The 13791-nt window shown below is 42.3% G+C and overlaps 1 protein-coding gene across 1 annotated transcript; it reads left to right on the top strand.

Moving 5' to 3' along the window:
* The first annotated feature begins 2310 nt into the window (after positions 1-2310).
* Positions 2311-13615, top strand: stard15 (StAR-related lipid transfer (START) domain containing 15). The gene is made up of 6 exons (XM_059346629.1): positions 2311-2618; positions 11179-11326; positions 11440-11543; positions 13011-13128; positions 13213-13265; positions 13400-13615. Exons 1-6 carry the CDS (start codon positions 2472-2474, stop codon positions 13613-13615), a joined length of 786 nt encoding a protein of 261 aa, XP_059202612.1. The 5' UTR covers positions 2311-2471.
* The last annotated feature ends 176 nt before the right edge of the window (positions 13616-13791 follow it).

Here is a 13791-nt window from a genome sequence, read left to right as displayed (position 1 = left end):
CACTGCTGCACCTGAGCAGGTGTCGGTTACTGTCGCTGCTGCGTTCAGGGGCCAATCGGAAATCTTACCATTTAGAATTTTATAGTTTTTCTAGTCAAAATTAAAGAAACTAGAACAAACTAAACAAAATGAAGCTGCTGATTTCACAGAACTCAACCTGATGAAACAAATTCAATAAAAATGAAATTATAAAATAAAATCAAAATAGTGTTTATAACTACACATCATGTTTACAGATTTGTTTCCTTTTTTGTAATAATTTATACTCCAATACATTTTCCTCTCTGCTGCCATGTCTCTGTAAATGTCCCCGCAGGACTAATAAAGGATTATATTATAATATCTTTGATGTATATATAAATATATATATAACAACAAATAGTTACAATAACAGCAAAATTACAAAACTGTTAATTATTATTGTCCCATTTATTTCTGACGTCACTATAAACGAAACCAGCGGTGATAAATTAATTTAAAGGGAAATTATAAAATAAAGATAACGGCATCCTGGATGGACAGATTTCCCAGCAACACCTGAACGCAGCACGGTTCACCTGTCAGCAGAGATGTTCACCTGAGAGGAGGACTCACTCTGGAGACACTTTATCATATATTTATATATTTAAATGATTATTTTGGAAACAGTGGAAGGTAGAAACAGAATCTGAATAATTATCATCATTATTATTATGTAATAATAAACCACTTAAGGTATAAATATTAAAACTGAACAAATATATGTACATGTTGTTTCTATTGCTTTAGAATTTTTTTAAATATTTTGTATGATGACTTTTTCTATTCCTTTTATTTTCTAAGTACATTTACTCAACTACTGTATTTAAGTACAATTTTGATGTACATGTACTTTACATGAGTATTCCCGTTTTATGTAACTTTATATACTTCTACTTCACTACATTTTGAGGTAAATATTAAACTTTTTACTACACAACATTTAGTTAATTTCAGGTCGAGATTTAACATGAAAAACATGATAGTGAAATGATTAAAGAGACATTTCTTTAAATTAAACCTCATAACAGTATGTTAAGAATATAATGACTTTATGCTTACATAATCATCCAATAATATAAATATGGAATATTATATAATATATAACAATATGTAATCTGAGTGGGTCCATCCTGCATAACGAGTACTTTTGCTTTTGATATTTTAAGTACATTTTGATATTTTTTCACTTTTACTTCAGTAAGTGTTGAATGCAGGACTTTTACTGTAGTGGAGTTATTTCACAGTGTGTATTAGTACTTTTACTTCAGTAAGAGATCTGAATACTTCTTCTACCACTGCTCAAAGTACTGGATCTGGTCCTGGTCCTGGTCCTGGTCCTGATTCTGGTCTGTCTGGAGGACTTGTTTGTTTGGTCCAAGATTATTATAATTAACGAAAACTAACGAAATCAAGAAATTAGAATTGAAAAAAAAAATTCGTTAATTGAAATTAAAAAAAATTAAAAAACAATAACTAACTGAAACTGTATTTTGTGGTTCCAAAACTAACTAAAACTAACTAAAATTATAGTGAAAATGTCCTTCATTTTCATCTTTGTCAACTTTTTTCATTGGTAAACCTTTTTGGTTGATATGAAATCTATTTCATCTATCTGGTTTTATGACTTAATAAACTTATTGGGGCTGAGATGGATCAGACAAAGGAAATAAAGGAAACATTTATTGTGACCTTATTGAATCTGGCACCCAACAAATACCCCATTACACAACAACTACAACTAATAAAAACTAAACTAAAACTAATTAAAACGAACTAAAACTGATAAAAACTAAACTAAAACTAAGCATTTTCCAAAAAAAAAGGGAAAACCAATTAAAAGTAGCAAACTCACTCTAAAACTTTTTTTTATTTCCCACATAAAGCACTCACATGACAAACCACAGAAAAGGGGAAAAAATAAACAAATAGCACAGCACACAGACAAGGAATAAAAAATATAAATAAAAATAAAAAAAATAATGAAAAAAAAATATATAAAAACGAAATAAAATAAAATAAAATAATAATAAAATAAATAAAAATAAAAGCTCATTAAAACTGAATTCGAAAACAAAAGAATCTCAACGAAATTAAAACTAAAACTTATGAAAAATCCAAAACTATTATTATTAACCTTGGTTTGGTCTCCTGAAAGTGAAGTCAGAGTGAGACATCTTTTCTCTCTGTCCAATCTGTGCGGAGATCAGAGACCTGAAGACAAGGAGAGAGAGAGAGAGAGAGAGAGAGAGAGAGAGAGACAGACAGACAGAGAGAGAGAGACAGGAGAGAGGAGAGGAGCTGCTGAGACACTTTATTTCTTTTTTTCTTCTTCACTTGTTTCTCCATCAGTGATGTCACTCTGAGCCTGACTTTTATTATTTAGCTCCATTATTATTGTTGTTGTTGTTGTTGTTATTTGTTGTGGGTGACTCGGACCTGTTGAGGCGGACATGCCGGTGCAGATCCCGGACGACTCGGACTTCTCGTCCTTCAGGGACCAGTGTCTGAGCGGGGACGGCTGGACGAGCCGCTACAGTAAAGGAGGCGTGACGGTGTGGTGCCGCGACGAGGAGAGCCGCAGCGTGCAGAAGCTCAAGGTGAGCAATAAAAATAATAATAATAATAATAATAATAATAATAATAATAATACAGCCAGGGGTGCAGGTCCAAGTCTCTCCTTCAGAACTCTTCAGAGGAAAAAGTTCTGAAACTTTAATTTATAAAAAAAATAATAGTTTCATTCATTTTTAGAGAAATAAAAAAATGCCCAAAATTCTCTTTCTATAGAATAAACGGAATAATAACTTTAATAAATATTTTGGCAGATTAAAACTTATTTTAATTGAAACCTTTTATCGGCAGATATTAAGGGTGCAGATTCATCAGTGAAAGAAACTAAAAGAACCAGAAACTGAAAGATGATTTTAAATCCACAGGAAAATAATTAATAAATTATAATATATATATATATTTAATATATTATTACTATTATATATAATCATTATATTCAAAATAATGATTAAATTAATTTCACTAAATTGAAATGAATATTAACCAGTTGATAAGATATGTAAACACTCTGATATTGTAGTTATTCTGAACTGAAACAGATGAAGAATATTAATAATGATGTAACTGTTGCAGCAGCAGAAGAATCAGCAGAGTCAATATTGAGTCTGAGAGCTGAACCGGATCGACCGGTCTGAGAGAGAAACAGCAAACAGCAGCTGCAGGATGTTTAGAGCTGCATCACCAGGGGGCGGAGCCACACTGAGTCAACACCAGGACTCAGACATCAGGGGCGGAGCCTGTAGTCTGTAGTCTGTAGTCCTGCAGCCTGTAGTCTGTAGTCCTGTAGTCTGTAGTCCATAGTCCTGTAGTCTGTAGTCCTGTAGTCTGTAGTCTGTAGTCCTGTAGTCTGTAGTCCTGTAGTCTGTAGTCTGTAGTCCTGCAGCCTGTAGTCTGTAGTCCTGTAGTCTGTAGTCCATAGTCCTGTAGTCTGTAGTCTGTAGTCCTGTAGTCTGTAGTCTGTAGTCTGTAGTGCTGTAGCCTGTAGTCCTGTAGTCTGTAGTCCTGTCATCTGTAGTCTGTAGTCTGTAGTCTGTAGTCTGTAGTCCTGGAGCCTGTAGTCCTGTAGCCTGTAGTCCTGTAGTCCTGCAGCCTGTAGTCCTGTAGTCATGTAGTTTGCAGTCCTGTAGTCCTGTAGTCCTGTAGTCCTGTAGCCTGTAGTGCTGTAGCCTGTAGTCCTGTAGCCTGTAGTCCTGTAGTCTGTAGTCCTGTAGTCTGTAGTCCTGGAGCCTGTAGTCCTGTAGCCTGTAGTCCTGTAGTCTTATAGCCTGTAGTTCTGTAGTCTGTAGTCCTGGAGCCTGTAGTCCTGTAGCCTGTAGTCCTGTAGTCTTATAGCCTGTAGTTCTGTAGTCTGTAGTCCTGGAGTCTGTAGTCCTGTAGTCCTGTAGTCCTGTAGTCTGTAGTCCTGGAGCCTGTAGTCCTGTAGCCTGTAGTTCTGTAGTCTGTAGTCTGTAGTCTGTAGTCCTGGAGCCTGTAGTCTGTAGTCCTGGAGCATGTAGTCCTGGAGCCTGTAGCCTGTAGTCTTGTAGTCCTGTAGTCCTGTAGTACATAGTCCTGTAGTCCTGTAGCCTGTAGTCCTGTGGTCCTGTAGTCTGTAGTCCTGTAGCCTGTAGTCCTGTAGCCTGTAGTCCTGTAGTCCTGCAGCCTGTAGTCCTGTAGTCATGTAGCCTGTAGTTCTGTAGTCTGTAGTCCTGGAGCCTGTAGTCCTGTAGTCCTGTAGTCCTGTAGTACGTAGTCCTGTAGTCCTGTAGTCTTGTAGCCTGTAGTTCTGTAGTCTGTAGTCCTGGAGCCTGTAGTCCTGTAGTCCTGTAGTACGTAGTCCTGTAGTCCTGTAGTCCTGGAGCCTGTAGTCCTGTAGTCCTGTAGTCCTGTAGTCCTGGAGCCTGTAGTCCTGTAGTCCTGTAGTACGTAGTCCTGTAGTCCTGTAGCCTGTAGTCCTGTAGCCTGTAGTCCTGTAGCCTGTAGTCCTGTCGTCCTGTAGTACGTAGTCCTGTAGTCCTGTAGCCTGTAGTCCTGTAGCCTGTAGTCCTGTAGTCTTATAGCCTGTAGTCCTGTATCCTCTTGTCCTGTAGCCTGTAGTCCTGTATCCTCTTGTCCTGTAGCCTGTAGTCCTGTATCCTCTTGTCCTGTAGTCCTGTAGCCTGTAGTCCTGTAGCCTGTAGTCCTGTAGCCTGTAGTACTGTCTTCCTGTAGTACGTAGTCCTGTAGTCCTGTAGCCTGTAGTCCTGTAGTCTTATAGCCTGTAGTCCTGTATCCTCTTGTCCTGTAGCCTGTAGTCCTGTAGTCCTGTAGTCCTGTAGCCTGTAGTCCTGTATCCTCTTGTCCTGTAGTCCTGTAGCCTGTAGTCCTGTAGCCTGTCGTCCTGTAGTCCTGTAGTCCTGTAGCCTGTAGTCCTGTAGTCTTATAGCCTGTAGTCCTGTATCCTCTTGTCCTGTAGCCTGTAGTCCTGTATCCTCTTGTCCTGTAGCCTGTAGTCCTGTATCCTCTTGTCCTGTAGTCCTGTAGCCTGTAGTCCTGTAGCCTGTCGTCCTGTAGTCCTGTAGTCCTGTAGCCTGTAGTCCTGTAGTCTTATAGCCTGTAGTCCTGTATCCTCTTGTCCTGTAGCCTGTAGTCCTGTATCCTCTTGTCCTGTAGCCTGTAGTCCTGTATCCTCTTGTCCTGTATTCCTGTAGCCTGTAGTCCTGTCGTCCTGTAGTCCTGTAGCCTGTAGTCCTGTATCCTCTTGTCCTGTAGTCCTGTAGCCTGTAGTCCTGTATCCTCTTGTCCTGTAGTCCTGTAGCCTGTAGTCCTGTAGCCTGTCGTCCTGTAGTCCTGTAGTCCTGTAGCCTGTAGTCCTGTATCCTCTAGTCCTGTAGTCCTGTAGCCTGTAGTCCTGTAGCCTGTAGTCCTGTATCCTCTTGTCCTGTAGTCCTGTAGCCTGTAGTCCTGTAGCCTGTAGTCCTGTCGTCCTGTAGTCCTGTAGTCCTGTAGTCCTGTAGCCTGTAGTCCTGTATCCTCTTGTCCTGTAGTCCTGTAGCCTGTAGTCCTGTAGCCTGTAGTCCTGTCGTCCTGTAGTCCTGTAGTCCTGTAGCCTGTAGTCCTGTATCCTCTTGTCCTGTAGTCCTGTAGCCTGTAGTCCTGTATCCTCTTGTCCTGTAGTCCTGTAGTCTTATAGTCTGTAGTCCTGTAGCTTGTAGTCCTGTAGTTTTTGTAATCCTGCAGCCATGTGACCTGTAGCTCAATGACCCGCATACCTGTAGCTCAGTGACCTGTAGACCTGTAGACCTGTAGTGACCTGTAGACCTGTAGACCTGTAGTGACCTGTAGACCTGTAGACCTTTAGCTCAGTGACCTGTAGACCTGTAGCTCAGTGACCTGTAGACCTGTAGACCTGTAGTGACCTGTAGACCTGTAGACCTGTAGACCTGTAGTGACCTGTAGACCTGTAGACCTGTAGCTCAGTGACCTGTAGACCTGTAGACCTGTAGAACTGTAGTGACCTGTAGACCTGTAGACCTGTAGACTTGTAGACCTGTAGACCTGTAGAACTGTAGTGACCTGTAGACCTGTAGACCTGTAGCTCAGTGACCTGTAGACCTGTAGCCCAGTGACCTGTAGACCTGTAGACCTGTAGACCTGTAGCTCAGTGACCTGTAAACCTGTAGACCTGTAGACCTGTAGCTCAGTGACCTGTAGACCTGTAGCTCAGTGACCTGTAAACCTGTAGACCTGTAGACCTGTAGCTCAGTGACCTGTAGACCTGTAGACCTGTAGCTCAGTGACCTGTAGACCTGTAGCTCAGTGACCTGTAGACCTGTAGACCTGTAGCTCAGTGACCTGTAGACCTGTAGAACTGTAGTGACCTGTAGACCTGTAGACCTGTAGCTCAGTGACCTGTAGACCTGTAGACCTGTAGACCTGTAGACCTGTAGTGTTTAGGCCTACAGAGAATAGAAACCGCTGCTCAGCTGCTGAAAAATTCAGAGTGGAAAGGAAAATGTTGCTGCTGGAAACTTGAGGATGGAGACGTTTACAGAGGACAGGGTCCAACAGAGGACACTGATCTGTTAACGAGCTGCGTGCTGATTGGCTGCGGCTCAGAGCTGCGTGCTGATTGGCTCCGGCTCAGAGCTGCGTGCTGATTGGCTGCGGCTCACATCGTTAGCGGAGGCTAAGTGACGAGACTCGAGTGTTTTGGAGGTTTTAGATTTTGGAGAAAGACGAGACAAGATGACCTCCGTCTGAAAACCATCCTGATCAAAGTACAGACGCTGCTCTGTTTACACTGTCCAGGAACACACACACACACCTCACACACGCACACACACACGTATATTAATATATCACTATAAACAAACATAAATCAATACTTATTATTTTAGTCTCAGGTTGAAGATCACACAGGCTGTTTATCTGAAGGAAAAAGTGAAAGCGTGCTAATTAAACTTAATATAAACAATAATAAGGTCTGAAACTAAATGTACACAATGACTGTAAATAAAAACAACAAAATGTAAACAGCGAAGATCATAAAAAATAAACAGGTTTTTCAGAATAAAAGTCTATGTCACAAAGCTGAAACTAAACAGGTTTTTCAGAATAAAAGTCTACGTCACAAAGCTGAAACTAAACAGGTTGTCAGAATAAAATTCAGATTTTTAGATTTATCTCTACAACCAGTAGACACAGACCTGTGTGTGTGTGTGTGTGTGTGTGTGTGTGTGTGTGTGTGTGTGTAATTAGCACAGCGAGAGAAGTTCATTAATAATTGAGGACGGCATGCAGCTCCTTCAGAGCGTTTGACCTGACGCCGACCACAGGAAGTCCTACACACACACTCGCACACACACACACACACACACACAACCACACACACACACAACCACACACACACACAGCTGATGACAATAATAAGGAATAAATATGTTCCTGTATTGACCCAGTGAGCCGTGTGTGGGGGAGCGGGGGGATCGAACAGGCGACCCTCTGTTCTCTGAGCCTCAGGACCTCCTCCTGCTGTATGTGGTGATGAAGATGATGAAGGTGAAGATGATGATGATAATGAAGATCGTGGTTTAATAATTGATTGTTGAGTGTTTGTGGAGCAGCGAGGCGTTTCTCCTCTCATGAATCATTAATAACTCAGATATCAACAGTTTACCTGCTGGAGTCTTCAGGAAGTCTGTCCACTCGATCTGTGGACAGACCCTGACCCACATGTCTCTGAGGACAGACTGTCCACTTTGACCTCTGACCTCTGACCCTCACAGCTCCTTAAGACACACAGAAACAGGTCCAGACAGGTTCAGAGGTCTGGAGACGAGTCAGAACCTGTCAGAGAGACAAGACCGTAGACCAGGACGAGGGACAGACTGAGACAGAGTTACCCCTGCTTCCAGTCTTTGTGCTAAGCTAGGCTAACAGTTCCCCCTGTTTTCAGTCATTGTGCTAAGCTAGGCTAACAGTTTCCCTCTGCTTTCAGTCTTTGTGCTAAGCAAGGCTAACAGTTTCCCTCTGCTTCCAGTCTTTGTGCTAAGCTAAGCTAACAGTTTCCCCCTGCTTCCAGTCTTTGTGCTAAGCTAGGCTAACAGCTGAAGACGGAGGACAGAGGATGGAGGACCTGTAGACCTGTAGACCTTTGAAATATAGACCTGTATCTGAGTGATGGAGGACAGAGGACAGGGGACGGAGGACGGAGGACCTGTAGACCTGTTGACCTGTGGACCTGTAGACCCATAGACCCATAGACCTGTAGACCTGTATGTGAGTGACGGAGGACCTGTAGACCCGTAGACCTGTAGACCTGTAGACCTGTGGACCTGTGGACCTGTAGACCCATAGACCTGTAGACCTGTAGACCTGTAGACCTGTATGTGAGTGACAGAGGACCTGTAGACCTGTAGACCTGTAGACCTGTGGACCTGTGGACCTGTAGACCCATAGACCTGTAGACCTGTAGACCTGTATGTGAGTGACAGAGGACCTGTAGACCTGTAGACCTGTAGACCTGTATGTGAGTGACAGAGGACCTGTAGACCTGTAGACCTGTATGTGAGTGACAGACTCACAAAGACCTGGTGCTGAATGATGATGAATGATTAACGTGCTGATTGAGTTACACGGAGAGTTTCTAATATCTGATGAGACGGAAAACACTGACGTCCTACTGTAAGACACGTCTCACATGACGTGCACCAGGAGAGACAGCTCGCTTTACAACCCGTCTGTCTGTCTGTCTGTCTGTCTGTCTGTCTGTCTCTCAATATGTCTGTCTATCTGTCTGTCTCTCTGTCTGTCTGTCTGTCTCTCAATCTGTCTGTCTGTCTGTCTGTCTGTCTGTCTGTCTGTCTCTCTCTCTCTGTCTGTCTCTCTGTCTCTCAATATGTCTGTCTGTCTGTCTGTCTCTCTGTCTGTCTGTCTGTCTCTCAATCTGTCTGTCTGTCTGTCCACTTCATTCTGAAATTGTATGTTTTCTGACTTTAGACCCAGTTAAACTCGTGATCAGCTGTAAATATAAATAAAAAAATTTCTCTATAAGGTGGGAGCAGCTGTAATTATTTCAACAGTTTCTTTAAATTAACAGTTTTTTTTGCACATTTATAAAATGTTGCCCAGAAGAAGCATATAAACAGAAAGTTTAGAGGATCTGGAGCGGAGCCCTGAGGGACTCCAGCTGACAACAGGAATCTGTTCCTACTTTAGAGGGAATCATTATCAGCATTCTCAACCCTCTTTGGTTCGGTGTTGCCGCATTTCTGGCCTGTCAAATTTCTACAATGCATGCTTTTGAGTGATGCGATACTTTATAAAGAGGGAAGAGTCTAGGGAACCAATAGCAATGCTTTAATTTGTCACATGACCTCCAGGAGGCCATGTTGAAACACTATTTTGCAGACTTTTCTAAAGGAAACAGCTTTGACATTTTTGCACCACAAAAAAATCACTCAAAATGTCAAAAACGTAATTTTGTGGCCCTTTTCCATCTGGAACAAATCTCTTCCTCCTGATAGGAGAGTAAACCTTCATCTCTGATAGTTTCATCCACTTAGACTGTTGAAGACATTCATTTCAATGGGTTGTTGGTTCAATGGATCAATGTTTCCTACAGGCAACATTCAGACAAGAAACCGGGTAAAAAAGTTCCTTTTATAATGTTTTCAAATTTAAGATGTTATGTATTGTTCCCTGTTGAAGCTACTGAATCTTTTACACATGTGTATTAAATGAATAATGTTAAAATTAATTTTAAAAAACCTCCTCCTCCTCCTCCTCCTTCTCCTCCTCCTCCTCCTCTTCTCTCCTTGTCTTTTTCATTTGTGCACCATTATGGTACAATGTTGCTACAGGCAACAAACCCCAAAAACTTCCACAAATTTATTTTTTTTATATGTAAAATTTCTTCAGATTTTGTTTATTTGGTCTATTTTAATACAAAAAAAATACTCCAGACGTTTTTTTATGTCCTAACAGGCATCATGATGGGACCATAGATGGTTAATGACAAGAAAAAACATCAAATCAAATCAAATAATTCATAATGAGCACCGAAACAACAAAACAAAACAAAACAACAGCTGAAAATAAAAAGGGAACAAACATGAATTGATTGTGGAGCTGCAGGTTACTCCCTGTGAACGCTCCTCAGCTCCTCCTGCTGGCTGCAGCCTCAACACCTCCTCAACACCTCCTGCACCAGACTCCAGTCAGAAAACCCTCGTTTTAACAGCACATTAAATCACAGGGGAAAAGTTTTTTTTTGTGTTTATTTTGGGTTCATATTGATGCATAAAAATACATAAAACTGGCCAACGCATCCCTTCATTCATACCTGAAATGTCTGAATCTTTCAGTTTTCTCTTTGTTTATTTGTTTTGTCTTTCAGCCTCCTAAAAAATCCTTAAACTGTTTTAAACAATCCATAAAAACTATACAATGAGTTATAACTGATTGAAACCAGAAAAGCATCATTTTAACAGCAGTGTTCTTGTTCTTCATGCCTGACAAAACATCAATTTATATTTTTTATTCATCACCATTTTGATGTTGGTGATTCTACATATTTTTGATTGATTTATTCTAATGAACTCACAGCTAAATTATTTTAGGTTCATTCTGATCACTGTGTAAAAAAAATCAAAATATTGTCCAACTAATATGAAAACATCCTTAAATTTGAACCTTAAATGTATTATTGTTTTCTGTTAATTTCTTCTGTTATTTGTTTTGTGTTTCAGCCTCTTAGAAACTCCTCAAACTGTTCAACAATCCATAAAAAAATATCCCTTGATTTGATCTGCTGCACCAGACTCCATTGAGAAAACCATCATTTTAACAGCAGTGTTCTTGTTCTTCAGACCTGACAAAGCATCAGTTCAGCATCATGTTACAGTTATTTCAGCACCTTTAGATTCCTTTATTCACATTAAATCACCATTATTATTATTATTTTGGGTTCATATTGATGCATAAAAAGATAACATTAAGCATTCCTTCATTTACACCTTTAATGTCTGAATCTTTCAGTTAAGTTTTTGTGTGATTTGTTTTGTGTTTCAGCCTCTTAAAAACGTCCTGTCTCTGTGTCTCTGTGTCTCTGTGTGTGTGTCTCAGATGAGGATAGTGTGTAAGGACGTGAGGGCGGAGACGCTGTACGACGTCCTCCATGACACCAGCTACCGGAAGAAGTGGGACACCAACATGATCGACACGTACGACATCGGCAGGCTGACGGCCAACGCAGACGTCGGATATTACTCCTGTCAGTCACCTCTCCATTTATACTTTATTAATATCTACTTTATATACATAGTCACCTGTTTTAATGTGTGTGTGTGTGTGTGTGTGTGTGTGTGTGTGTGTGTGTGTGTGTAGGGAAGTGTCCGACTCCTCTGAAGAACAGAGACTTCGTCACCATGAGGTCTTGGCTTCCTCTGGGCAACGACTACCTGATCATCAACTACTCCGTCAAACACCCGGTCAGCTCATACACGCATATTTAGATTATTTATGTTATTTATATTTACACTGAATGATGAGAAATATAAACGCAACACTTTTGTTTTTGCTCCCATTTTTCATGAGCTGAACTCAAAGATCTAAAACTTTTTCTACAAACTCAAAATAACCATTTCTGTCAAATATTGTTCACAAATCTGTCTGAATCTGTGATATTGAGTCGAGATAATCCGTCCCACCTCTCAGGTGAGACATAACAAGATGCTGACTAGAGTTTTGCTTTACTGGGGGGTCAGAAAACCAGTCAGTATCTGGTGTGACCACCATTGGGATACTGGGACAGATTGGGACGCTTGGACACAATGGGACACACTGGGACACATTGGGACACACTGGGACGCTGGGACATACTGGGATACTAGGACACATTGGGACGCTTGGACATGCTGGGGCACATTGGGATACTGGGACACATTGGGACACTTGGACACGCTGGGACACATTGGGATACTGGGACACATTGGTACGCTTGGACACGCTGGGACACATTGGGATACTGGGACACATTGGTACGCTTGGACACGCTGGGACACATTGGGATACTGGGACACATTGGTACGCTTGGACACGCTGGGACACATTGGGATACTGGGACACATTGGGACGCTTGGACACGCTGGGACACATTGGGATATTGGGACACGCTGGGACACATTGGGAAGCTGGGAGACGCTTGGACACGCCGGGACACATTGGGATACTGGAACACATTGGGGCACGCTGGGACACATTGGGATACTGGGACACATTGGTACGCTGGGACACGCTGGGACACATTGGGATACTGGGACACATTGGTACGCTGGGACACGCTGGGACACATTGGGATACTGGGACACATTGGGACGCTGGGACACGCTGGGACACGCTGGGACACATTGGGACGTTGAGACACTTTAGGACCCATTGGGACGCATTGGGACACATGTCCTCTTCCTGTCCTTCTTGAGTCCTCCTCATGTCCTCCTCATGTCCTCATGCCCTCCTTGTGTCCTCCTTGTGTCCTCATGTCCTCTTCAACCATTTCCTTCATGTCTTACTGATGGTTTTCTGACCCCCCAACAAAGCTAAACTGCTCATTTCAGAGTGTCCTTTTATTGTCGCAGCCTCAGAGACACCTGGTCAATAATCCTGCTGTCCAATCAGCATCTTGTTATGTCTCACCTGAGAGGTGGGACGGATTATCTCGTCTCTCTATCACAGACTTAGTCAGATTTGTGAACAATATTAGAGAGAAATGGTTATTTGAGTTTATAGAAAAAGTTTTAGATCTTTGAGTTCAGCAAAAACCAAAGTGTTGTGTTTATATTTTAGTTCAGTGTGTATTATTATATTTATACTATCTATATTTAGTGTGTATTACTATATTTATATTATCTATATTTAGTGTGTATTTTTATATTTATATTATCTATATTTGTCCTCAGCAACACCCTCCTAAGAAGGACTACGTCCGGGCTGTGTCCCTGCTGACCGGATACATGATCCAGTCCACCGGAGCCTCCAGCTCCACCCTCTACTACCTGACCCAGATGGACCCCAAAGGTCTCATAGACAAACACACACACACACACACTCACCTGTCTCTGTCTCTGTCTGTCCTCTGATCTTTGATCTTTGTCTCTGCAGGTTCGTTACCTAAGTGGGTGGTGAACAGAGTCTCTCAGTACGTCGCTCCCAAGGTGAGACAAGAGACAAATATAAACTCCTGCATGTCCTCACTGTGTCCTCAACATGTCCTCAACGTGTCCTCACTATGTCCTTCTCCCTGTCCTCTCTCTGTCCTCTCCCTGTCCTAACCCTGTCCCCGTCGCAGGCGATGAGGAAGATCTACAAGGCGTCCCTGAAGTACCCTGAGTGGAAGCGCCGCCACGGTCCTGAGGTGAAGCCGTGGATGTTCCCGGAGCAGAACACGCTGCCGTGCATCAGCGCCGCCGAGCTCACGCTGCAGCACGCCGACTCGCTGGAGAACATCGACGAGAGCGGCGTCAGCGAGGAGAAGACGGCCCACAGCGAGGACGAGGAGACCTGAGGGACGGGAGGAGACCTGAAGGAGGAGGAGACCTGAAGGAGGAGGAGACTTGAGGGACGAGGGACGGACGTCTCACTTCTGTTTGTTGCTTTTGTTTGTGGGACGTTTCTATCTGCACTACGTTTGTCTTCTGTCTGTCCACTGTCTCTAATAAACAACCTGTCAGAGGACAACAC

The sequence above is a fragment of the Centropristis striata genome, chromosome 12 (assembly GCF_030273125.1).
Source record: "Centropristis striata isolate RG_2023a ecotype Rhode Island chromosome 12, C.striata_1.0, whole genome shotgun sequence".
NCBI classification, from domain to species: domain Eukaryota; kingdom Metazoa; phylum Chordata; class Actinopteri; order Perciformes; family Serranidae; genus Centropristis; species Centropristis striata.
This window is presented reverse-complemented; position numbering and strand designations above follow the sequence as displayed.

What these genes read in the sequence shown, in the direction of transcription:
- stard15 (XM_059346629.1), top strand. Translation starts at nt 2,472, where the DNA reads ATGCCGGTGCAGATCCCGGACGACTCGGACTTCTCGTCCTTCAGGGAC. An exon ending in GCAGCGTGCAGAAGCTCAAG is followed by an intron (nt 2,619 to 11,178) that starts GTGAGCAATAAA and finishes TGTGTGTCTCAG; the next exon opens with ATGAGGATAGTGTGTAAGGA. An exon ending in GACCCAGATGGACCCCAAAG is followed by an intron (nt 13,129 to 13,212) that starts GTCTCATAGACA and finishes TTGTCTCTGCAG; the next exon opens with GTTCGTTACCTAAGTGGGTG.